At 39.6% G+C, this 26,858-nt stretch overlaps 1 protein-coding gene across 18 annotated transcripts in view; it reads left to right on the top strand.

Annotated features, from left to right (window-relative positions):
• Window positions 1–26,858, top strand: part of ptk2aa (protein tyrosine kinase 2aa) — a 414,515-nt gene that overhangs the window by 328,490 nt on the left and 59,167 nt on the right. For 17 of the 18 annotated variants that reach the window (XM_043687800.1, XM_043687797.1, XM_043687812.1 and 14 more), the window contains one exon: window positions 21,163–21,274. In XM_043687800.1, the coding sequence (XP_043543735.1) occupies window positions 21,163–21,274 (112 nt within the window). Of the gene's footprint in view, window positions 1–21,162; window positions 21,275–23,453; window positions 24,138–26,858 lie in introns of those variants that run through there. The other variant, XM_043687814.1, reaches the window with a different exon arrangement.

The following is a 26,858-nucleotide window of genomic DNA, read 5'->3' as shown; positions in this document are numbered from 1 at the left end:
TTTAACAATGTCTATTTTATCTTCTTTTATTTAGTGTAATGAACTTCCACTTTAGTTGAAACCAAATCTGTGGCACAGAATAGTTGTGTTTCAGTGAATGAAATGAAATTTTCTCATGAAATGAAAAAAAATCTGTCAAGTCAAATCTATTCCGGAATCTGACTTGGAATCCGATAATAACATCAGCTGGGATCATAACAACACAACACATACTTACTTTGAATCTACTATATGGTCTTATGGTCGTATTAACTGTGCGACTTCAACCAAATACACTTTCCCAGTTAATTATATTAGACTGAATCCCAGCAAGTAAGCATTTCGGTATACGTCAAAGTTGGAATTAAATTAAATAGATTGGATATAAAATACTGGTACATTTGTCTACTAATGTAAAATTGAAAAGAAACAGCATTGCCATTTGAAGGAGATCTCAGTTGCAGTTTCTTTTGTACCATTTTTGTTATGTAGTTTCCATGTGGGCAAAGTTAAATGATGCATATTAAAATAGTCCCTATTTTAAGTATACTTGTATCCTCAAGCAAATCTAATTTTTAAAATTCTAATTTAAATGTTAGAACTTAGCTGTCAATTAACAGCCACAATGTAATTTATCATATTTCTGTACAGAGGAATGATTCCCTTTATTAGTTTTATTTTATATTATATGAAATCATCTTATCCTTGTCTTAGAGTCATAGAGACGTACAGCATGGAAACAGACCCTTCGGTCCAACCCGTCCATGCCAACCAGATATCCCAACCCAATCTAGTCCCACCTGCCAGCACCCAGCCCATATCCCTCCAAACCCTTCCTATGTTTATACCCGTCCAAATGCTCTTAAATGTTGCAATTGTACCAGCTTCTATCACTTCCTCTGGCAGCTCGTTCTAAACATGTAGCACCCTCTGTGAAAAAGATGCCCCTTAGGTCTCTTTTATATCTTTCCCCTCTGACCCTAAACCTATGCCCTGTAGTTCTGGACTCTCTGACCCCAGGGAAAAGACTTTTCCTATTTACTCTATCCATGCCCCGCATAATTTTGTAAACCTCTATAAGGTTACCCCTCAGCCTCCGACGCTCCAGGGAAAACAGCCCCAGCCTGTTCAGGCACTCCCTGCAGCTCAAATCCTCCAACCCTGGCAACATTGTTGTAAATCTTTTCTGAACCCTTTCAAGTTTTACAACATCTTTCCGATAGGAAGGAGACCAGAATTGCATGCAATATTCCAACAGTGGCCTAACCAATGTTATGTACAACCGCAACATGATCTCCCAACTCGTGTACTCAATACTCTGACCAATAAAGGAAAGCATACCAAACGCCTTCTTCACTATCCTATCTACCTGCGACTCCACTTTCAAGGAGCTATGAATCTGCACTCCAAGGTGTCTCTGTTCAGCAAAACTCCCTAGGACCTTACCATTAAGTGTATAAGTCTTACTAAGATTTGCTTTCCCAAAATGCAGCACTCCGCATTTATCTGAATTAAACTCCATCTGCCACTTCTCAGCCCATCTGATCCAGATCCTGTTAGATTACTTACAGTGTGGAAACAGGCTCTTCGGCCCAACAAGTCCACACCGCCCCGCCGAAGCGCAACCCAACCATACCCCTACATTTACCCCTTACCTAACACTATGGGCAATTTAGCATGGCCAATTCACCTGACCTGCACATCTTTGGACTGTGGGAGGAAACCGGAGCACCCAGAGGAAACTCACGCAGACACGGGGAGAACATGCAAACTCCACACAGTCAGTCGCCTGAGGCGGGAATTGAACCCGGGTCTCTGGCGCTGTGAGGCATCAGTGCTGACCACTGTGCCACCGTGCCGCCCACAGTGCGGAACACTGTGCTACCTGTTGTAATCTGAGGTAACCCTCTTCGCTGTCCACTACACCTCCAATTTTGGTGTCATCTGCAAACTTATTAACTGTACCTCTTATGTAAATGACAAAAAGTAGAGGACCCAGCACCGATCCTTATGGCACTCCACTGCAAGAAACTAGCCCAGACCCTAATATTGCAAGTTGCTTTAAGCAGGTGCAACACGGATAGTTGAGGAGGGAATGCAGTTGGTCAAATCCTGTGGTTTTAAACAAAATGAATTTATTGACAAGAATGAAGCACAGACAATACTGAATGACTTAACCTATCCAAAAACCCAACAGACCATCCCAACCTCATGATGCCATTCCAAATACTTGCAACAATCAGCAGAAACACTCCTTGCCACAAAAGGTAAAATTAAACACAGGGTCTTACAGGGGAGATGTCAGAGAGAGAGAGGGAGGATCAGCGTGGACCTGCTTCTTTGGGTCCAGCAGTTTTTCACCTGCCTGACTGCTTTCAGTGAATAGCCAGACCAAATCAAACCAGAGTCCAGATTAGTGTGGTGCTGGAAAAGCACAGCAGGTCGGGCAGCATCCGAGGAGCAGGAAAATCGACATTTCAGGCAGGAGTCCTTCATCATTTTTAACCAAACCAGAGCAATGCTGAGCTGGGAGAACTGGCCACTCACCTTTCATTGTTTTTTTTTAAACTTAAAAGCCTTTTGCCTGAACATGCACCTGTTAGCTATAAATAACTTGGCCCTAAAACCCTTTAAACCCAGACATTTTGGAACTTGTGTTTTTACAACCACCTGCAAAAAAAGATCAAGGGCCACATGACCTTGTTAAAGGAACAGCATCATCACAAACTGAACCAAAAGCAGCTCTGTTTACAAATATTCTGCGATGGCTTTAAACTGAATGCTGCATGATGTGAGGGGACTACTGGACCTGTGCCTCACATAGCATGTCATGGGGTCAGAAAAAAACACCCCCCCCCCCACACCTTTTTGTAATGATACAAGCCAGAATCTATATGGTGTGTTCACTGCTTTCTCCTGACCTAGTTCTGCTGAGGCTAAAGTTCAGATTTATTTGAATGCCAAGATTTTACACAGAAGCAGAAGAATAAAATCAGGGACCCATGTATCATTCCATTTGACTGTGTGGAGTTTGCACATTCTCCCCCTGTCTGCGCGGGTTGCCTCCAGGTGCTCCAGTTTCCTCCCACAGTCCAAAGATGTGCAGGTTAGATGGATTGGCCATGCTAAATAGCCCGATAGTGTCCAGGGATGTGTAGGCTAGTTGGGTTAGCCATGGGAAATGCAGGGTTGCCAAAAAAAGATGACTAAACAGATGGGTGAGGGTAAAGCGGTTGATGCGATGTAGATGGATTTCAGTAAAGCATTTGATAAGTTCCCGTACTGTAGGGATTCTATGAGTAGAGTGAGAAACCCAAAGTTCAACATTTAACTTCCAGACATATGAGCTGCTCCAAATAAAAAAAATGGCTGAAATCTTGGCTGACCCTTGCAGTACCTGTTGGCCATGAGGTTCAAATGAAAGACTGGGTGGACAATGAATCCACAAAACCCCCTTTAGCCACTTTATACTGTAAAGGAGGAATGAACATTATTTCTCTTTGAATCAGATTCACTTCAATTTTGTGTTTGCTTATTTCTGTACTTTCTCCCATCTCTGTTGCCCTTCACTATCACCCTGGGTCCCACCTCCTACCCCCCCCCCCCCCCCCCACCTTATTAGTTTAAATCTTCTTAAGCAGTTCTAGCAAATTTCCCTGCCAGTATATTAGTCCCCTTCCAATTTAGGTGCAATCCATCCTCCTTGTACAGGTCACTTCTACCCCAAAAGAGATTCCAATGATCAAAAAATGTGAATCCTTTTTAAATAATTTTTTAAATCAATTTATTTTGAATACATTTTCCTGTGTCTGTCTACATTTTTATGTATCATAAGTTGCCTTGGAAAATTATTACTCAGAGGATTACACAAAATCTACCCTGTTTTGTCATCACTCATCTTGGTCAGAATAACTAGTCTCTACTTATCTTGCATTGCTTCGTCTTTGCAAACTTTACCCCTCCTTTCCTCCTTTAGCTTTATTCTCCATGTTGACTCCTCTCACTGACTCAAATTGAATGCTACACAAAATCCTCCACTTCAAAGGTCAAAAATCGTCAATAAGCTTCTGTTCATTTGTTTATGACCTTCACCATGATGTGGCAGGACAGTAGAAAGCTTAGAAGAACAGCGGGATCTTGGGGTGTTCGTCCATAGATTCCTGAAGGCAGCAGGTTAATAGGTAATTAAGAAGACACTTGCCCTTGTCAGGTAGGTTAAAACAATGACTGCAGATGCTGGAAACCAGATTCTGGAGTAGAGTGGTGCTGGAAAAGCACAACAGTTCAGGCAGCATCCGAGGAGCAGAAAAATCGCCGTTTTGGGCAAAAGCCCTTCATCAGGATTACAGGGAGAGTGGATAGGTCAGAGAGGAGGGTGGAATGGATAGGTGGAAAAGAAGATAGGCCGGTAGGACAGGTCATGGGGACGGTGCTGAGTTGGAAGTTTGGAACTGGGGTGAGGTGGGGGAAGGGAAAATGAGGAAACTGGTGAGTCCACATTGATGTCCTGGGTTTGAAGTGTTCCGAGGCAGAAGATGAGGCATTCAAGGAATTGTGAAGGGCGGAAGTAGCTGTGGAAGTGGCTATGATGGGGGGGCGGAAGTGATGTCATCAGTCACCATGGGGATGGTGGCTACACTAGCCGCATGGCTAATGGCGTCCGAGCGCTTGCCCTTGTCAGTCAAGGAATAGTTTGTAAGAACAGTGAGGTTATGTTAAAGGTTTACAGGACTTTGGATAGGCTACAGCTGAAGTTCTGTGTACAGTTCTTGTCACCGCACTATAGGAAGGATGGGGTTGAACTGAAGGGTTTTGCCTAGAATGAAGGATCTGAGATATGAAGAGAGACTGGGTAAGCTCAGGTTATTTTCTTTGGAGCAGAAATGGTTGAGGAGGAACCCAATAGAGGTGTACAGGTTTGTCAGGGAAATGGACTGGGTGGATAGAAAGCAGCAGTTCTGTTGAAAGTTCAATAATAAGGGATCATAATTTTAAGGTGAAGGGCACAAGGGGATTTGAGAAGTTTTTTTCATTTAGTGGGTGATTGGAATCTAGAATGCACTGTCTGGAAGGATAGTAGACACAAGAAATCTCAGTACTTGAGTGAGCACTGAAATGTCATAACGTTGAAGACTATGGGCCAGGGCTGGAAAATGGCATTAGTATGGATTAATGGGTATAGACTTGATAAGCAGAAGGGCCTATCTTCTGTAGTATATGACTCTGTGATCATTTACATTTGCCGGTGTTTAACACATATTAGAACAGTCCCACCATATACTATCTTGCTTTTGCAATCACATTCACCAAAAGTTAATTGATTAGCAACAAAAACAAACCTTACTAGTACTTAACTGAGTTTAGATCTTCAAGGGCACCCTTAAATCTAACTGAACAGTTTCAACACTACCACTGACACTTGGGAGCACCTCACACAAGGTGGTCTATTTAGTGCAGCCTCAGTAAATCCAAACCCTCTTTATCAACAGAACAGTCACACGAGACAATGGGAAACAAAAGCTTCAATAACGTCTCCTCAGTACCAAGATTACTTGCCCAACCTGCACCAGGTCTTTTCATTCTCAATACCCCAATATTCTGACAGCCCAATATTAGAAAACATATGTTTTACACTGCTCATTAGTAATTTCCATTTGAAGCCCCTGAAGTATATCTCTCACACTGATATAGGAGCAAATTACTGCAGATGCTGGAATCTGTACTGAAAACAACAAACTGAGATCACAGCATATCAGGCAGCATACTTTACAGAGAGAGAGAGAGAGCAAGCCAACGTTTAGATATCTAGGTGACTGTTCATTGGAGCTGAAGTGGTGTGGAGGGAACAGCATTTATGCAGTAGGTTAGGGGATGGTGGTGGTGTGGGGGTGGTGAGGTATAGAGTGCTGGTGGAAAAACATGTTGATTAAGTGATCAGAATGTGAGAATGGCAGAACAATGGTGTGTCCATCTGCCAGATTTGAAAGCACACACTGATGTGGTATGCTCAAAATTGCAGGTTTTTTTAATAGTTTCTGAATTGGTTTTGAAATGAATTTCTCAGTTCAACAATTTTACTTAATTATCATTATTTGATAGAAAATTGAACATAAGATTGTAAGGAACAAGAGTGAGTCGTTCAGCCCCTCTGCAGCTCCTGTATTCAATAGGAACATGGCTGATCTAACACTCCTCAAGTCCACTTTTCTGCCCTTTTCCCATGAGCGTGAACATTGTACAAATGTGTCTTTTCCCATTAATGCACTGGCAGTGACTCCCATCGATCTTAAGGTGAGAAATGTGTGTGGGAATGTTGTTTCATCCACAATTTGAGCTTAAACTTAAAGGCTGAAATAGTGCCATGGTGTACTGTCACTTCCTGTTTGCATTCCTGCAGTTTTTTGTTAAATGAGTTCAGATGCTCCATATTCTCCATCATCAAAGTAAATGTGAAACGACTCATTGTCCTGCAGTTTAGAAGCATCTTTCCCATTCTGATCAATTAAAGCTTGGGCTGTTATCACACAAATGAAAAACTGATCTCAACTTCAGGAGATAGAAGGCTTGGTGTCGTGATGCAACGATAACAACCTCCCTCTCAATGCTGGCAAAACATTGACTTCAGGAAGAAAGGAGGAGGACACACCCTCAACTACATCAACAGAGCTGTAGTGATAGGAATTGGTGGACCTCATTAACCACGTGTTCCTTGATTGGATTTGTTAACCTGGGCCAGTCAGGAAAGTCCTGGCTGACCAATATTAACTAGAGATTTAGAATCTCCTCGGGAATGACTCACCAGTGTACTGTGCACAAGTAAATGAAGGGTCACTTGTTGATGTGACACCAGCCTCCGACAGTTATTTCAGAGCTGAAGTGAAGAAGGTCGAGAGTGTCAAGTTCGTCTGAGTGATGATAGCTGACAACCTGCCCTGGACTTCCCATGTACATACGGCGGTAAAGAGGGCACAATAATGCCTCTTCTTCAGGTGGCTTAGGACATTCAGCATGTCATAAGGACCCTCACCAGCTTTTACAGATGCATCATCGAAAGCATACTATCCCAGTGTTTAGTGGCCTCGTACAGCAACTGCTCTGTCCACGAGCATAAGAAACTACAGAAGGTTGTGTACACAGTCCAGGCCATCACGGACACCAACCTCATCCATGGACTCCATTTATACTCCTTGCCACCACCATCAAACCCCCCCCCCCCCCCGGTAAGATTCTCCTACTCCCTCCTTTGTGAGGCAGAAGGTACAGAAACTTGAACACACACACCAGCAGGTTCAAGAATAGCTTCTTCCCTGCTATTATTAGAGCAATGAATGGAGTCTCTAACTTCAAATCATGTTGATCTTGCTTTGTACACCTCCTGTGCAATTGTAATCTGTATGCGTCAGTCTTTCTAAACACCCTATGATCTGTATGTTCTTGTTTGCTATGATCTGTCCATTTTTCACATGTACTTAGGTACATGTGATGACAATATATCAAATCAAACCAAACAGTAGCATGGTACAGAATTACAGGGAATTACAATATCTTGTAACACCTGTCTACACTGCAAATAGTTGAGGTGTTAATGTTCAGATATAAATTGGATATTTAGATAAGATGTTAAATCCAGGCTCTGTCTTTGCTGTCAAGTGTCCTGGAAAATCCCACAGTGTTATTTAAAGAGCAAGGTTTATGATAGCCTGACTGACATTCATCCCTCCAGCCCTCCAGTAGACAATGAGCTTAACTATTAATTGACCATAAAATATAGGAGCAGAAATTAGGCCATTCAGCCCATTGGGTCTGTTCCTCCATTCAATCATGGCAGATATGTTTTGCAATGCCATTCGCCCACTTTCTCCCTGTAACCCTTAATTCCCTTGATACATAAGAACCTATCTATCTCAGCCTTAAATGTATTCAGTGACCTGGCCTCCGCAGCCTTCTATGGCAATGAATTCCATAGATTCACCACTCTCTGGCTGAAGAAGTTTCTCCTTATCTTAATTCTAAAAATTCTTTCCTTTAGTCTAAGGCTGTGCCCTTGGGTCCTAGTCTCTCCAACCAATGGAGACAGCTTTCTTACACCTACTCTGTCCAGGTCATTCAGTATGCTGTGTGTTTCAATTAGATTCCCCCCTCATCCTTCTAACTCCATCAAGTTTAGATAATCGACAATAGACAATAGGTGCTGGAGTAGGCCATTCAGCCCTTCGAGCCTGCACCGCCATTCAATATAATCATGGCTGATCATTCCTAATCAGTATCCTGTTCCTGCCTTATCTCCATAACCCTTGATTCCACTATCTTTGAGAGCTCTATCCAACTCCTTCTTAAATGAATCCAGAGATTGGGCCTCAGTCTTTCATTGTAAGGTAATCCTGCCATTCCAGGAATTGACTTCGTGAACCTACGCTGCACTCCCTCACTAGCCAGAATGTCTTTTCTCAAATTTGGAGACCAGAACTGCACACAGTACTCCAGGTGTGGTCTCACCAGGGCCCTGTACAGCTGCAGAAGCACCTCTTTGCTTCTATACTCACTTCCTCTTGTTATGAAGGCCAGCATGCTATTAGCCTTCTTCACTATCTGCTGTACCTGCATGCTTGCCTTCATTGACTGGTACAAGAATACCCAGATCTCTCTGTACTGCCCCTTTACATAAGTTGATTCCATTGAGGTAGTAGTCTGCCTTCCTGTTCTTGCCACCAACGTGGATAACCATACATTTATCCACATTAAACTGCATCTGTCATGCATCTGCCCACTCACCTAACTTGTCCAGGTCACCCTGTAATCTCTTAACATCCTCATCACTTTTCACCCTGCCACCCAGCTTTGTATCCTCAGCAAATTTGCTAATGTTATTGCTGTTACCATCTTCTATATCATTAACATATATTGTAAAAAGCTGCGGTCCCAGCACGGATCCCTGCGGTACCCCACTGGTCACTGCCTGCCATTCCGAAATGGAGCCGTTTATCACTACCCTTTGTTTCCTATTAGCCAACCAGTTTTCAATCCAATCTAGTACTTTGCCCCCAATACCATGCACCCTAATTTTACTCACTAACCTCCTATGTGGGACTTTATCAAAAGCTTTCTGAAAGTCCAGGTACACTACATCTACTGGATTTCCCTCGTCCAACTTCATAGTTACATCCTCAAAAAATTTGTCTAATGTTGTAATAGTGACTAAACATCAAAATTACATCATCTGATTGTGATGTCCTGCGACCATGAAAGGTCTCATATAATTGATTTTCCTTTCTAGATGGCCAGTGATTTAAATAATGGACACGTTAATCCTCTTTCACCTGCTATTGTTTCAGGTTTAGGTAAAATTCAATATTTTATGGTACAATTCATAATATAACTTGTGTCCTTGTTAATTCAGACAACACATACACAACACATGTTTTTATAAAACTATTAATTAATAATGCTTCAGACCTTAATTTTTTTAAGTGGGCTCTGAGCATCAATAGAATAGCTAGCATGTATTACCCATCCCAAACTGCCTGGACTAGCTGGTGAACAGCCTTATTGGTTTGCTAAATCATTCCAGAGGGCTGTTGACTGACTGTGGTCACATATGGCCTGATTAAGTTTGTGCAACAGATTTCCTTTCCTCAAGGCCATTAGTTAACCAGATGAGTGTTTAAGAAAATCTAGCAATCTTCTGCTTGCCATTGCTTATCCTCCTTTAAATAAGTAAAATATGCTTTAACTAGTTAACGGAATTTAAATTCCCCCAGCTGCCATGGTGGGGTTTGAACGGTGTTACTGGATCATTAGTCCAAGTTTTGAGTTACTGTGTCTTCGCTGTGACTACTAGACCACCATGTCCAGTCTGCCACCAACTTTGCTTCACTCTCAAGGCAAGACTGAGAATGTGTAAGCAAGTGCCAATCAATGCTGGAAATTCTCTCATACACTAGCCGCTAAGTTAATTTTCATTTGTGTATTTGGACTGCTTGTCATTAGGGACGAACTGAGCATTGACCTTAAAGGCCAAGGCTATATTGAGCACAGTTTGGTCAAATCTCAAGATTGTATGTCAGGCCAAATAAATTGGCCAATTATTTTAAAGTGCAACCTCTACTTGGCTCATTGGAAAGAAGGAACTCAGTGAAACAAATGTGACTCTTTGTTTCATATTTATTCCTAATGCATGCAGAATAATTTGTTGTAAGTGAGGCCCCAGTGCTTTGCCTGGTAGTGAGCATGAGCCAAAGTATAAAACTGATGGATTGTGAAATTACCTGTAATTATTGGTTATGTAACCAGAGGTATTAACTTTTAGTTTCTGTGACACAGAACTGCATGACTTTCTCACAAATTATTTGTCATTCTTATTTAAGCATAAAAATGAGATTGCTATCAGCCATACAATAGCATGTTTATATACTTGTGAGTGAAATTAAAACTGCAAAGAGCTCTCTTAATGACTCCATAGATAAAACAAAGATGAAAGTAGGAAATTTGACAAAAAGTTAATCTTGGGGAATTGAGAGTGAACCTAGGGAAGGAAAATGGTGGAGAACACTGGCAGAAAAAGAGAAAGAACAGTGATATATTTAAAATGGTAATCATTTTAAATGGAAATGGTAGAGTTCCAGAGAAAAGTGTTCCTCTAAAAATGAAACAAGAACAAACCAGCCACTATTGACAAATAAACAAATAAAAACAGAAAGCGCTAGAGAAACCCAGCAGCTCAGGCGGCATGTATGGAGACAGAAACAGAGTTAACATTTCAAGTAAGATATAACCGTCCTTCAGAAAGAATCCATGAAAGTAGACAGGCGCAACAAGCAATTGGCGAGGCAAATGTGTGTTTTCCTTCATTGCCAGAGGATTTGAATTTAGAAGTAGGGATGTCTTACTGCAGTTATACCAGGCGTTGCTGAGTCCACATCTGCAATATTGTATGCAGTTCTGCTCACCTTCTCTCAGAAGGTACATGCATTGAGGGAGTGTAGCATGGGTTCACTGCGCTGATGCTGGGGGTGACAGAACTTTCCTGTGAGGAGAGGTTGGTGAGACCATGCCTGTATTCGATCAAGTTTAGAAGGATGAGAGGGGGTCTGGTTGAAATGGATGAAGTTCTAATAGGTTGGGAGTTTAGAACCAGAGATCACTGTCTCAGAATATAGGGTAAACTGTTTAGGACTGAGGTGAGGAAACCTTTCTTCACATGAAGAGTAGTGAACCTGTGGAATTCTCTACTGCAGAAGACTGTAGAGACCAATGACTGAATGTATTCAAGAAAGAGATTGATAAATGTTTAGATATTAAAGGCATCAAATGATTTGGTGAGAAAGCATGAATATTGCATTGAGATCGAGGATTAGCCATGATCATATTAAATGGCAAAGTAGGCTTAAAGAACTGAATACGACGTTTCGGGCATAAGCCCTTCTTTAGGAGGCCTTCCTCTTATGCCCGAAACGTCGATTCTCCTGCTCCTCGGATGTTGCCTGGCCTGCTGTGTTTTTCCAGCACCACATTTTTCAACTCTGGTCTCCAGCATCTGCAGTCCTCACTTTCTCCTCCTTAAAGAACTGAATAGCCTACTCTTGCTATTAGTTTCAATGCATATAACACCAAAATTAGAGTGGTGGTGGAAGGGGGAGCGGGGGTGGTGATATTTCGACAACACAAAGGAAGAATGCAACAAAATAAAGGCAAATGGGCCTATTGGCAAATTAATTTCAGTGTTGTGAGATGGTGTGTTTTGTTGGAATGGAGGTCACATGATGCTTGAATAAGAAGGAATATAAATTGTGTAATAGAGCAAAAGGATCATAAGGTATGTTTCACAAATCACACATTTGTGATTTAAATTAATATGGCCATTAAAATATTAAACCAAGTACTAGGAATTCATTCCTAAATTGATTGAATTGAAAAATAGAGATATTGAACCTTGGTAATGCCATGCTTATAATACTTTTATGATTTTCATATTATACAAAGGCTCTAGAGGCAATGGAGAATGGCAAATTAGATTTATCAGAATGTTACCAGAACTGACTGACAAGGTTCACTAATCAGAAAAGACTAATAGAGGCTGTACAGCTTTCTTCAGGGAAAAAAAAAGACATTGAATAATTGATCTGATGGAGTTCTTTAAGATACTAAAAGTTTTCGAGAGGGTGTAAATGGAGAAAATGGTCGCACTGTTCTGATCCTCGTAAAGCTCCAATAAGTTTTTTTTTAAATTGCAGCCTTACCATTAATAATTAAATGGCTGATATGACGCGATATAACATTTTATGATGTTTCCTGTATCAAACAGACTAAAGGCATGGTTGACTAAACATTAATTTTATGGATAACATATTTTAACTTGCAGAACAGAATTTCTAACACAAGCATAAGAAACCTTATCAGCTATATGTAATATTGTTCTTTAAATAGGCATTCCGACTTCTCAGAAACAGTGTAAAATGATTCTTAGCCCCCAAGGATTTATTTCTGGTCTTTACTTGTCCTGACCTGGAAACTTAACTCCAGAACACACTTTCCTGGTGCCAGTTCTCCTAGAAACTTCCTTTTCTTGCTAAAAATAGGCAAATGTTATTTCTATTATTTCTAGCAATGAATATCTAGTTGACATATTCTTTATAATAGATTGTAACATTTGCAAACTGCTGATGTCAGGCTATAAGGATTGTAATTACTTGATTTCCTCCAATTTTCCAATCTAAGGCACGATTGCAGAACTTTTAGAATTTTAAAAGGATGATCACCAGTACATTCACATCTATGTAGCCATCTTTTCCAAAAGTCTAGGGTGAAAGTCTTCAAGACCCACAGATTTCCCAACTTTCGGTCTTATTAGTTTCTCCAGTTCTATTATTTCGCTAATAATTATTTCAGTTCTACAAATTCAGTAGATCCTTGGATATTGATTATTTCAAGGACACTCTTTGCGTCTTCCTCTGTAAGCACAGACATAAAGTACTTATTAATCTCTGCCATTTCCCTATTTTCTACCATAAAGTCTCATGTCAGATTGTGGATTTCTGGTGGCTATGCAAGCAGCTGCTGTTGCTTTTGCTGCCAACTTGTTCCCTCGGAGTCCATCATGTCATCTCAGTAAGTCTGACTGCACAGACTGTGAATTGAACCATATAATGCCTGGGTTTGCAATGTTAGACCATCTCACTGTGTGTGGTGGGGGGGTAGGGGTGGAGGCGGACAATGCGTAAACACTTGAGACTTAATCGCAGCTGCTACAAACTTTAGATGAATGTGTTTCAACTGTCCTTGAAGGAGAGTCCTTTAAAAGCAAAATGGAAAGGATGATAATGTGGCTTAAAGCAAAGATAGATACATCATCCCAAATATACCCTTATTGTCAAGCCAAATGGCCCCATGCACCTGGGCACTCACTCCAGGACAAGCAGATCTTGAGCACCAGAAATTGTCCACTGTTTTATTGGGAGCACATTTGAGGCTACTGCAGCAAACGGGTGCAGGATTGAATTAGTTTTTAATCATTTTGACTTGATGAAGCAAGTGCAGAGCTAAATTATATTCTATTTAATTATGGTTAGTTGTAAAACTTTGATGAAGAATAGCCATATGGACCAAGTCAAAATTGAGATCATGGATTTAATGGCTATTTTTATGGCTCAAGCTAATGTAAACTGAGGCTAATAAATGTGAGTGAAAAGGCTTTTACTCAAAGACTTGAAAATGGTTTGGTTTGTAATTTAAGAAACGTAACAGACCCATGTATATTCATTTATACAGTTATTTTGAAATTAATTTGTTTCAGGCATCAATAACTTGTGGAGTCACACATGATGCTTTCCATTAAATGCTATTGATAGTAGGTTAAAGAGAAAGCTTAGATGTATAATTGGCACATTTGAAATGATACTAATTACTACGGATGACGCTACATAGTCCAAGCAGACACACAAATTAATCTGCTGGTGCCATGTAATAAAATTAGCAAGTTGATGCAAACAAACTGATACGAAGATTGGTGATTTTTCAAAGTGATTGGCAAAGAATGAACAAGAATACAGTTTGAATGAATATTACTTTTAAAGAAACTGACTAAAAACTAGGCATGGGCAGTTTAGACAGTCTGAGATTAATTGTTTCAATGAAATCGCTTCTCATTCTTCTAAATTCCAATTATTTTTCAAAACTAGAATATTCTGAGATTTGCACTGTTGACATTTTCACAGAGAATGGTGCGTATATGGAATGAGCTGCCAGATGGAAGTGGCAGAGGTGCGTATAATTACAATATTTAAAAGACATTTGGGCAGGAACACAAATAGGGAACACTTATAGGGACACAGGCTAAACACAAGCAAATTGGACTAGTTCAGTTTAGGAAACCTGGTCAGCATGAACAAGTTGGGCTGAAGGGCCTGTTTCCAAACTGTATGTATCCTTGACTCTATAGCTAATAATTGACTTGGGCCTTACAATTAAGATGAACCCAAAATCCTAAGGGGCAGTGCTGCCTGAAACGTGGTCCCCATATGCACGGTTCCCAGGATATGGCTCCACCTGCACACCCATCTCCCTGGCCTTGGTGGCACATGCTGTGGTTCTGAGTCATAGAGACGAGGAACATTCTCAGAAGTTATCCAGAATAAGATGTAATTGATTCTATGTGTTCATGTTGGCCTTATTGCCTTAGTGCTGGAAGAGGGGAATAGGATCAGCTAATGTTCCCGCTATTGGTTGTTGGCTCGTTACTAATGCTTGAAAAATGATTGTGCAACTGTGACATGCTCAAACTTGGTTATGATACCCTCATTGGAGAATAAGTTTCACAAAGAACTGGTGGGCGGTCGAATTATCTCAGAAAGTAACTGCTTTTGGGGGAAAAAAACTGCATTGATGGAAATGCTAACTTGCATTTAAATATCTTGACATTTTTCACATTAATGTATTAAAATAAATTGATTTGGAGATGCCGGTGTTGGACTGGGGTGTACAAAGTTAAAACTCACACAACAACAAAAGCTAGTGCTTCCAAATAAACCTGTTGGGCTATAACTTGGTGTTGTGTAATTTTTAACTTAAAATAAATTTGCATTGAATTTGATACTAAAATTAAATATTACTACAAACCAATTTAAATGTTTCACTTGTTGTATAATATTACAGGTACATATGTTGATGTATTGTGGAACTCTGGTAATCCTAAAGCCATTTCTTGTTCAAATGCTGTGTAACTCATTTGCTGCACACGCAATGTGTCGCCACAACATTAAAGAAAAACTTCACCATCACTCATTTTAATTCAGATCAAAGAATGGGCTGTAATGAAACATGGTTGAAAATTTTGAAATTGATATATGCATGTTTCAGCCTTTTTTGAATAGCAAAGTAAATCCCAATTCCTTGTGTGCAGATGCATGTTTTGGTAACTAATTTCCTGTGAGATAAATACAATGCTTCTTTGACATTTAGCATTTATTGTAATTGCATATTTCTTGGTAAGGTGATTGTCATTTTAGATTTCCAGTAAGCATTAGAGAATGTTATGTAAGTGTGTAGTTTTGGGTAAACTCCATTTGTAACCGGTTGTCTTGAGTTCTGTTTATCACTTGTAATTTGGATAGTTGAATAATCAGCCTATCAAATTAACATAAATGTGTCCTGAAAATTGAATCAGTAGACAGAATGAATGCTATGAATAGATGAGGCTAACTAAATCATGAAGGCTTTTGCAATCAATGACTTCGTTATCAAGGAAGAAAATCAGCCATTAAGGCAACAAGACAAGAGACAGCTCTCTAATGCGTGCTTAAGTCCTATGTGAACTGGACCCAGCCTTTGTGAGAAAAGACCTAAAATGCTTGAAATGAGCAGTCAACTTGGCATGTCCTGATTTATTGAATGAATGGGAGGTTATCAGGATATCACATGACTATGAGTTAATTAATCTCAAAAGCTTGAACATTTCCAATACTTATTTTCATCAAAAGAATCTGAGATTCCTTTGTACATGATGAATACACAAGGTGGTCCTTTCCGATGCTGAATTTTTGAGTTCCCTCTCCTCAGGCCAGCTAATATATTGATTATAAAATGCACTCTGACCTATTCAATATCAATGTGAACATATTTTAAAAGTTTTTATTTTAAAGTTGTATGGAATATCCATTTGAAGCTCTCAAAGTCTGGTCTAGCAGAATCATTGTTTTCGTGTAGTGTTGGCGAGGAGTTCTTTTTCTGTTATGAGTTATTTTAACTCTAAAGTAATAGGGATGTTGCACCAACGAAAGATTTTGCTCTAAATCTCATGCCACAGCTTAGATGAAGTTAGAAAATCTGTGTGGGCCGTTTTTGCAATTAACTGATTACTCTTATGTTGTAACACTTACAGCTTAAGATATGGTATTTTGTGTATAAAGACTTTGCATAATAAATTTTATCATAATATCAGCCCAAAATAATGCAGGTCATGTAAATCACTCGTTATTTATTACGGAGAAAATTATTACATAGAAACAAAGAAGATAGGAATAGAAGGAGGCCATTCAGCCTTTTGAGCCTGCTCCGCCATTCATCACAATCATGGCTGATCATCCAACTCAATAGCCTAATCCTGCTTTCTCCCCATAACCTTTGACCCCATTCATCCCAAGTGCTATATCTAGCCACCTCTTGAAACCATTCAATGTTTTGGTATCAACTACTTTGTGTGGTAATGAATTCAACAGACTTGCCACTCTTTGGGTGAAGTAATGTCTCCTCATCTCCATCCTAAATGGTCTACCCTGAATACTCAGACTGTGACCCCTGGTTCTGGACACACCCACCATCAGGGACATCCTCCCTGCATCCACCCTATCTAGTCCTGTTAGAATTTTATAAGTCTCTGAGATTCCCTCCCCCTCCCCCCCCCACTCTTTATCTGAACTCCAGCAAAAACAGCCATAACTCATACGTCAGTCCCACCATCCCCAGAATCAGTCTGGTAAACCTTCGCTGCACTCCCTTGAGAGCAAGAGCATCCTTCCTCAGAAATGGAGACCTAAACTGCCTCAACAAGGCCCGATATAACTGCAACAATGCATCCCTGCTCCTGTACTCAAAACCTCTCACAATGAAGGTGAACATACTATTGTCTTCTTTACCACCTGCTGCCCTTCAGTAACTGGTGCACAAGGACACCCAGGTTTCACTGCACACTCCCCTCTTCCAATTTACAGCCATTCAGGTAGTAATCTGACTTCCTATTTTTGTTTCCAAGTGAATAAGCTCACATTTATCCATACTATACTGCATTTGCCATTGATTTGCCCAATCCCCTTACTGTCCAGATCATGCTGAAGGATCTCTGCATCCTCGTCATAATTCACACTCCCACCCAACTTGATATTATCTGCAAACTTCAGGATGTTACATTTTGTTCCCTCGTCCAAATTATTAATATATATTGTTAATAGCTGGGATCCCAGCACCGATCTCTGTGGCACCCACTAGTTGCTGCCTGCCAATTTGAAAAGGGCCCATTAATTCCTACTGTGTGTTTCCTCTCTGCTGAACAATTTTCTGTCCCATCTCAATATACTTGCCCCAGTCCCATATGCTTTAATCTTGCAAATTAATCTCTTATGTAGGACTTTGTCAAACACTTTCTGAAAGTCCAAATAAACTGCACCAACTGGCTCCCCCTTGACTACTCTACTAGTTATATCTTCATGGAATTAAAACAGATTTGTCAAGCATGATTTCCCCTTCATAAATCCACCCTGACTGTGTCTGATCCTGCCACCACTTTGTAAATACTCCACTCTAAAGTCCTTAATAATGGATTTGAGAATTTTCTACCAATATTAGACTGACTGTCTATAATTCGTTGGCTTCTCTCTACCTCCCTTTTTGTATATTGGAGTGACAATAGCTACTGTCAAATCTGCAGGGATTGCTCCAGAACCTGTAGAATCCTGGAAGATGATCACCAATGCATCCACTATTTCTAGAGCCACTTCCTTAAGTATTCTGGGATGTAGGTTATTAGGACCTGGGGATTTATCCACCTTCAATTCTATTAATATTCGTAGTACCATTTCTCTACAAATATTGATCTCTCTCAGTTCTTCCCTTTCACTAAATCTTACATTGTCCAACATTTCTCGTACCTGATTTATGTTCTTTTTCTGTGAAGGCTGTACCAAAGTATGTATTCATTTACTCATCCTTTTTTTTGTTCTGTTATACATTCTCCCATTTCTGTCCGTAGGAGACCTACATTTGTCTTCACCAATCTCTTTCGTTTCATGTACCTAAAGAAACTCTTAGTGTCAGTCTTTATGTTCCCTGCAAGCTTACATTTGTACTGTACTTTTCCCTCTTTAATCAATCGCTTGGTCCTTCTTTGCTGAATTCTAAGTTCTCATACCTATTATTTTTATTAGCCAATCTGTACATTACCTTGGATTGAATACTATCTCTAATTTCCTTTGTAAGCCATGGATTGGCCCTCTTACCAATTTTGCTTTTGTGCCAGACAGGAATGAACAGTTAGCGGAAGTGAGGACTGCAGATGCTGGAGATCAGAGTCAAGAGTGTGGTGCCGGAAAAGCACAGCAGGTCAAGCAGCATCCGAGGAGCAGGAAAATTGACGTTTCGGGCAAAGCCCTTCATCAGGAAAGTGTTCATTAGAAATGTAGGTCGCCTACAGACAAAAACTGGAGAATGTATAACAGGGGACAAAAAAATGACTGAGCAACTGAACACATACTTTGATTCTGTCTTCACAAAAAAGGACACAAATCAGATACCAGAAATGTTGGACAATGCAAGATTTAGTGAGAGGGAAGAACTGAGAGATCAATATTTGTAGAGAAATGGTGTTGAGAAAATTGATAGAATTGAATGTGGATAAATCCCCAGGTCCTGATAATCCTGATGAAGAGTTTTTGCCTGAAACTTCAATTTTCCTGCTTCTCGGATGCTGCCTGACATGCTGTGCTTTTCCAGCACAACGTTCTCGAAGAATAAACAGTCATTGCAGTTAAGGTTGTATTCTGAGTAAAAGAGTCAAAAGTTAAAAAGTTGCTATTCATACAAGTGCTTAAATGGATAAAAGACATCTCAACATATGCTAACGAAAGCAAACTACTGGAAATCTGAAATAAACATGCTTGGGGAATAGCGTCTGTGGAGAGAGAAACAAAGTTAACGTTTTGAGTCCAATATGATACTTGGTCAAACCTTTGTCACACCAGACTCAAAACGTTAATTCTGTTTCCATTACCCTCACAATATACAAAGACATTCCATTTCTCTTTCCAGTCGCTTCTTGTGTCTGCAGGACCAGGGGTTCCTGTGGATCGCTACCAAGTGGTCATTCGTGGTGTGTCTCACCTCTGGGAACAATCCTTTCTCGAACCTCACTGCTCAAACCCGAGCCATTAACTAACCACACAGAGGCGCCATGTTGGGCTTTACAACTCTGCCCCCTCATCGTTCCCTGCAGATTTTAACTGGTTGTTTTTGTACATGTTGTGAGGTCATAGTGTTAAACTCCCTCTTAGCTTTGGTTGGCTTTCTGCAGCATGGGGGTGACCGATCAGTGATCAATTCTGATGTGTGCTGATTTCTGTTGTCCCCAAGGTTTCCCAGTAATGGGATGCCAGACTGAATCTTACCTTGATTTCTAGTCTTTTCCAATAAATTTTTAATATTAACGTTAGTTAGTTATAGAGGAAAAGTTAGAAAGAACAGATCAGTTATAATATTGGTACCCTCCAGGATGTTGTTAGTGCAGTGTTCAATGATTAACTGTGAAGAGGAGATAGGTAGATTCTTTCTTTTTAAAAATGGTCATTGCCTAGCACTTCATGTGCAAATATTATTTGTTACAAATCAGTCCAAGTTTGGATATTGTCTAGGTCTTTTTACATATGGACACAAACTGCTTCATTGTCTAAGGACTCACAATTGGTGCTGAACATTGTGCAGTGTTCAGAGAGGTGGTATGGTCATTGATGAAGTAGTTAAAGATTATTGGTGTAGGACATTCCAAAGGTGTGAAATAATTACTCTGAAAAGGTTGATTAGAAAATAGCTACCCTGAGCAGCACTAGCATCAGTATCCTGGGATTGAGATGATTACCTTCCAACAATTAAAACCATTCAATGACTCCAATCAATTGAGGGATTTCCTCCTAATTCCCATCAACTTTTGTTAAAGATCCTTGTTGCCACATACTAAATGATGATCTGATGCCAGGGATGGTCACTCTTACCTCACTTTGTAAGTTGTCATGAAATTTGCTCAGTTATGCATTTGACACAAAGCTAAGCTGCAATGTGTCTTGTGAGGAAGATGCAAAATGTTTTCCAGAGGTTTTGAGTAGGGTTAGTGATTGTGCAGGAACTTGACAAATGGAATATAATGTGGAAAAATGTGAGTTTATCCATAGTAGTAGGAAGAGCAGATTGCAAAGTATTTCTCAAGTGGCGAGAAATTGGAAAGCATAGACATTCAAAGTAACTTAAGTGTCTGCCAATAAGTAACTGAAGGTTAACATGCAGGTGCACCATGCTATTAGGAAAGTTAACAGAATGTTAGCCTTTACCATGAGAGTCTGAGCACAGGAGTAGTGAGGTTTTTCTTCAATTGTGAAGGAGCTTGGTTAGTCAACACCTGGAGTGCAGTGGTTCAGGCTTAGTCTCCCAATCACAGAAAAAATACTACCATAGTGGGAGTGCACTGAGGTTCACCAGACTTGTTTCTAAAATAGCAGGATTGAGGGATGATCTTCTTGAACCCTACAAAATATTTCAAGGGATAAACAAGTTGGATGCAGATAAGATGTTTCCCCTAGTAGGAGAGTCTATAATTGGTAGACACAAGTTAAAATAAGGGAGGTGCCATTTAGGACTGAGGTGAGAATTTTATTTTATTCAGACGGTGGTGAATCTTCGGAATTCTTTACCCCAGAGGGCTGTGGAAGTTCACCCCCGTGAGTAAGTTTGAAGTGGAGGTTGATGGATATTTGATTACCAGTGGCGTAAAGTGTTATGGCATTGTGTGGGTAAAAGAAATTGAAGTATTCGATCCGTATTAAATGGTGGAGCAGGCTGAGTGAGTTGACCTATTCCTGGTCCTTTATTCCCAGTTATTAGTCAGTTCACTTTGTTTTCTTGAAGATAAACTAAGCATTATTTTCTTTCTTTCAGTACAATATTGGAAGAAGAGAAAGTGCAACAGGAAGAAAGAGTAAGAATGGAGCAGAGAAGGCAAATCACAGTTTCCTGGGATTCAGGAGGATCAGATGAAGCCCCTCCAAAGGTATCGTGAATATCCAATACACCTAGTTTTCTGTACTATTTAAAACCATCTAATATTCATATCATGCTGATCTTTTGGTGTTTGTTCAATTCAATGCTTGGGATAGTGACAACTTGAATCGCTTTAGGTTATACTAAGATATTAAATAACTTGAATGTTTGCTACAAATGTAATTTTTTTAAAAACTGGTGATGTTCATCTAAGTACAGTAACACAATAGTTGGAATTATATTTTATTTAGCACTAGTGGGAGAATGCCTTAAAGTATTTATTTTCAGGCTTGACTGTCATTGGTAGGAAAATCCCAAATGACTTATCTCCAAAGTTTCATTTTATATTTAGGTAGTTTTGCTTTTATGAACTCAATAGCAGCAACAACCTGTATTTATAGAGCACCTCTAAACTATTAAAACCTCCCAAACAAAATGTGACATTGAGTCACAGAAGGGAAATATTACAACAAATAATAAAATGGTTGGTTCAGTGGATTAGTCTTAAGCAACTTCATTAAAACAGGACAGAAATAGAGATGTGCAGAGGCAATTGGGGGGCAAAAAAAACAATCCTAGAACTTGGGACTTAACAGCTGATGACATGCACCTATTAGTAAAGCTGAGAGCCCCTACTTTATATTGTCTTTCAATGTTCTTGTAATGAAAATGCATCATCTTACAATTCTCTGCATTGAACCTCATCTGCCACCTGTCTATCCACTCCTCCAACTCACCAATGTTCTTTGGGAGGTCTGCGCTGTCCTTCTCACAATTCTTTCAAGTTTTGTATCATCTGAAGACTTTCAAATAGTCCCTTGTTCATCAAGATCCATATCATTAATGTATATCAGGAAGAGCAAGGGTTCCAATATTGATCCCTGAAGAACTCCACTCCAAATTTTCCTCCAGCCTGAAAAATATCAATTGGCTATTACTGTCGGTTTCCTATCACTCAAACAATTTTTCAGCCCTCTTATAATGTGACTTAAACTTCCCCTCAAGTATGTTGTATGGGACTGTGTCTAAACCTTAATCCATGTATACTACATCAACAGCTTTCATTCAGCTTTCTAACTGCCTCTTCAAAAATAACTTTAGTAAATCTGCTTTGTGTCTTCAGTAAATTAGTTAAACATGATTTCCACTTTGGAAATCCATGCTGAAATGGTATGGATTGTTCCTGCAGTGTTTTATCAAGTATGTGCTAACTATTAATGAACTCAGTTCAAAGCAAATAAACTAGACTGTCTACTGCAATTTTGAGATACTTCTATAAAGACACAACTTAGTCTTTAAATTAATTTATATTGCCTGGCATTTCCAAAGTGATTATTTAAAATCACAAATCCAAACTGACCAGTGTGTGTGAAGATACAAAGAAGGTTTTTATTTGTCAAAGCTAATTTAACTGAAAGACCATAAGATGTAGAAGCAGAGTTAGGCCATTCAGCGCACCAAATCTGCTTTCCCATTTGATTATGGCTGATATGTTCCTCAACAGCCATTCTCTTTCCTTCCCCCAATAACTCTTCATCCCCTTAATAATCAAGAATCTACCTATTCTCTGTTTTAATACACTCGGTTACTTAATGTAGGTTCATACTATGATATACATTAATGATCTGGATCTTGATATACATGGGGCCATTTCAAACTTTTCAGAAAATACAAAACTTGAAAGAATTGTAAGTTGTGAGAAGGACAGTGTGGAACTCCCAAAGAACATTGGTGAGTTGGAGGAGTGGGTAGACAGGTGGCAGATGAGGTTCAATGCAGAGAAGTGTGAGGATGCACTTCGGTTGGAAGAACATTGACAGGAGGGGGTACAATTCCACATTGTTTTTCTGCAAGCTGTATATTTTGTATACAAATGGTCATACCTTTTATTATATTTGTGATTTATTTGTAGTGTATTTAGGAAATATTTGTTTTATTATTAAAAGGTAGCACATTAAATCCTTTCTCTTCTAGAAATGGTTGATGCTTGTGGTTGTAAATTTTATTTGTGGAACACAGCCTTTATTTAAATTGTACTATGAAATTGAGCTCCATTTTCCATGTTTGACATGCAGCATTGGCTTCAATTTTGGTTTGCATGTTTATTTGTCATTTGTTAGAGTCTCACATTTTTGTTAAACTGATTCATGCTGCTTTTCTGCTTTAATCTGCTTTGTGTCTGTCTGCAGCCAGCCCGTTGGCCATCTTTGCAACACAGTCTTAGCTTGGACAGTCTGTCTTTACCTGAGTTCTCCCAGCGCAACACCAAGTTTTGCTTATACCTAAAACAAACATCAAAAGCTCATGAGCATCCATTCACTACTGCTGCATCTGCTTCTGACAGGCTTCTTCCTATGTGGCCTCGGCGCAGGCCATCTCTATCCCCTTCAGCATATCGCCAGAGTGTTCGTCTGCTTCCCCTTTATTTTGACAGGCTGAATGCAAATCTGCAGCGACAACTGATGTATGGCGAATGGAGAAGAGCACATGAAGAAGCAATGGTTAGGATACACTGTGCAAAGGGGGGCACAAAAGCACAAGCAGTCATGCAGCTAAGAATAGACATTAATGAAATAAACAGTGTTGTTATAGTTGATGCATTTTAACTTTTACATCTAATGCACTCACTGGATAAGATTAATGCAATTTAACAATACCCCTTCCATTTCAATGAAACATTTAATTGTAAAGATGCGTTTTTTTCTTTCTCTTTTAAAGCCCAGATGTCACAAGAATATAACAAAACAGTTGTCCCTCATTTTTCGACAAAGAAACACTTTGCATTTTTAACGCATCCCCAAAATTTGTGAACTGAAATCAAAAGGCCATTACGTGGGTTTTTTTTTTAAAAATTTATTCACAGCTTGTGGGCATCGCTGGTCAGGCCAGTATTTATTGCTTATCCCTAATTGCCCAGAGGGCAATTAAGATTCAGCGATATTTCTGTGGATTTGGAATCCTACGTAGGCCAGATCAAGAAAGGGCAGCACTTCTTCCCTCAACGGCTTCAGTGAACCAGATTTTTTTTTGTTCCCTCAGAATTAACAATAGTTTCATGATTACCATTAGACATGATCCTTAATTCCAGATTTTTATTGAATTCAAATTCCATCATCTGTCCTGGTGGAATTTGAATCTGAGTCCCCAGACGGTTCATTGGATTTCTGGATTAACAAATCAGCAACAATGCCACTTGGCCAATTCTGAGGTGCACATTCATCTGATACCGCTTCATTCATTCAGCTTTCTTTTACTGTTTATGTTTTTGAGATTATGTGAATGAAAATTAGGAGCAAGAGGTGGCCAGACTGCCCCTCAATCCTGCTCCATCACTCAATAAGATTATGGCTAATCTGATCACCACTTCCTGCCTACCCCCATTAACCTTTCACCACTTTGCTTAGCAAGAAATATAATGACAGGATGTTCTCCCAAGTATTAAATATGTCATGAACACTTCTTTGGGAATGACTGGGTGATGCAGTGAGTTTGATACTGATTTTTCATTTCTGAGATTTGAGTGGAAATCCTGACGATTAACAGAATAGATAGGTTCTTGATTAGTAAGGGGATCAAGATTCTCTGTCTGAACACTAAGCACGCTGTGTTAAACAAATTTTGTAAATCTTTGGTGGCAGTAGCTGGCTAACTCCCCATTTATGTGAAATTGGCAAATCACAGAATAACTGATGTAGGATTTATTAATGATTCATACTGTTTTTAAACTAGAGATGAGGTGCACAATCTTGCAGCAGTAACAATAAGTAAAGTCACCATCGTCCCAGAGGACCATAAAGAGAGACAGCTGGTGGTATGTATCACCACACCTCAGCCATGGAATGAGGTTGAAAAGGTGGAATCTTCATGGTGACCTCAATCCATACAGGAAGTGAACCCATGCTGTTTGCATCACTCTGCATTGCAAACCTGCCATCCAGCCAACTGAATTAAACCAACACCCAATAACAATATATATCTTCCAACATCAGAACTGTTTGAGTGCCTTCACTATGTATATTGCAATGACTCAGTGTCCCTCCTTATGACCAATTAGAGATGGGTAATAAATTCTGGCCTTATCATATCCTGTGAATGAATTGAAACTGAAAATACCTCGCTCCACTATTAAATGTGATGTACATAAACTGGGAGAGCTCAAAATAAATCACACATATCCTACATTTTGGAGTACAAAATTCTCTCAGACTTTAATCGGTATGAAGTTGCTTTGGAGAAAATTCTTAAATCACTTCTCAACGCATCATTTTTGTCTGTTGCAATGATGCAGCAAAATATTAACCAATGACCTTTTTTTAATAAAATTTCTGAAAGCTTCCAGTTTGTTTGCTTAATATCCATATCAACTGTTGATTCTTCCTGGATGCAGTGAATGAACAGTGTGTTCAGTCTAACCCAGCATGTCTGTTAAAGCTCTCCTCCTCACAGAGTGTCTGTTCTAAGATTGGTAACTTTTGCTTTCTTTTAATTGCTTGTCCTTTTGTCCATCCATATATCTTTAAATCACTCCTTTCTGTTTTCCAATCAATAAAGCTGATGGCAATAATTTTTCAATTGAAATGGTATTTTCAAATGTGCAATTTGATTTTTTTTAACCACCTACTAACATAAAAAGTTATTTCTATGTCATGATGAATGGTGCTTGTGTGAATTATATATGGTAGGATGGAGATTCTCTATATGTGATTCACACTTGACAACAGCTTGTTGTAGCAGCAAGTGTTTTATGTGGTAGTTACAGAACTGAATGAAAGGCCATGAAGGTTTAAAGGAAAAGCTGAATGCCAAAAATCAACTTTTCTGTACTTCAGTTAGTACTTTTCCTCTTATACCTTTAACAACTTTTTTTTTTATTTTTAGTAATGGATTCAACCTATATGTGCCTTTATGTTTAAACAAGCATGACATTTATTTTTTTGCCTGCTAAAGTTTTCATGGAATCAAATGATCTTAGATGGGAAGATGATTGTAATGTTGGAGTTGATTTCAACATCTGTTCCGTAAGGGGAGAGAAGGGATGAAAATCAATCAAGGTTCTCCTACATCTGTTTGATAGTCACGATATAGAGGATAGTAAACATTTATGGATGTCACGTGAAGACAGGATAAGTTCAATAAAATGTATTTGATTCATCAAATGGCTTTCCATCATTCAGCATTTGGCCTCCAGCCAAAAAGATGATTTGTTAACATGAATGAGGTACTTACTATAGGGCTCTGTTTTAAAATTCCCACAGTGTAGAAGCAGGCCATTTAGCCCATTGAGTCCACATTGACTCTCCAAACAGCATGGTAAAAATAATGACTGCAGATGCTGGAAACCAGATTCTGAATTAGTAGTGCTGGAAGAGCACAGCAGTTCAGGCAGCATCCAAGGAGCAGTAAAATCGATGTATCGGGCAAAAGCCCTTCATCAGGAATAAAGGCAGAGATCCTGAAGGGTGGAGAGATAAGCTAGAGGAGGGTGGGGAGAAAGTAGCATAGAGTACAATAGGTGAGTGGGGGAGGGAATGAAGGTGATAGGTCAGGGAGGAGGGTGGAGTGGATAGGTGGAAAAGAAGATAGGCAGGTAGGAC

The sequence above is a fragment of the Chiloscyllium plagiosum genome, chromosome 4 (assembly GCF_004010195.1).
Source record: "Chiloscyllium plagiosum isolate BGI_BamShark_2017 chromosome 4, ASM401019v2, whole genome shotgun sequence".
Classification (NCBI taxonomy): Eukaryota; Metazoa; Chordata; class Chondrichthyes; order Orectolobiformes; family Hemiscylliidae; genus Chiloscyllium; species Chiloscyllium plagiosum.
Note: the sequence above shows the minus strand (reverse complement) of the source record. Positions and strands in the feature narration are given on the sequence as shown.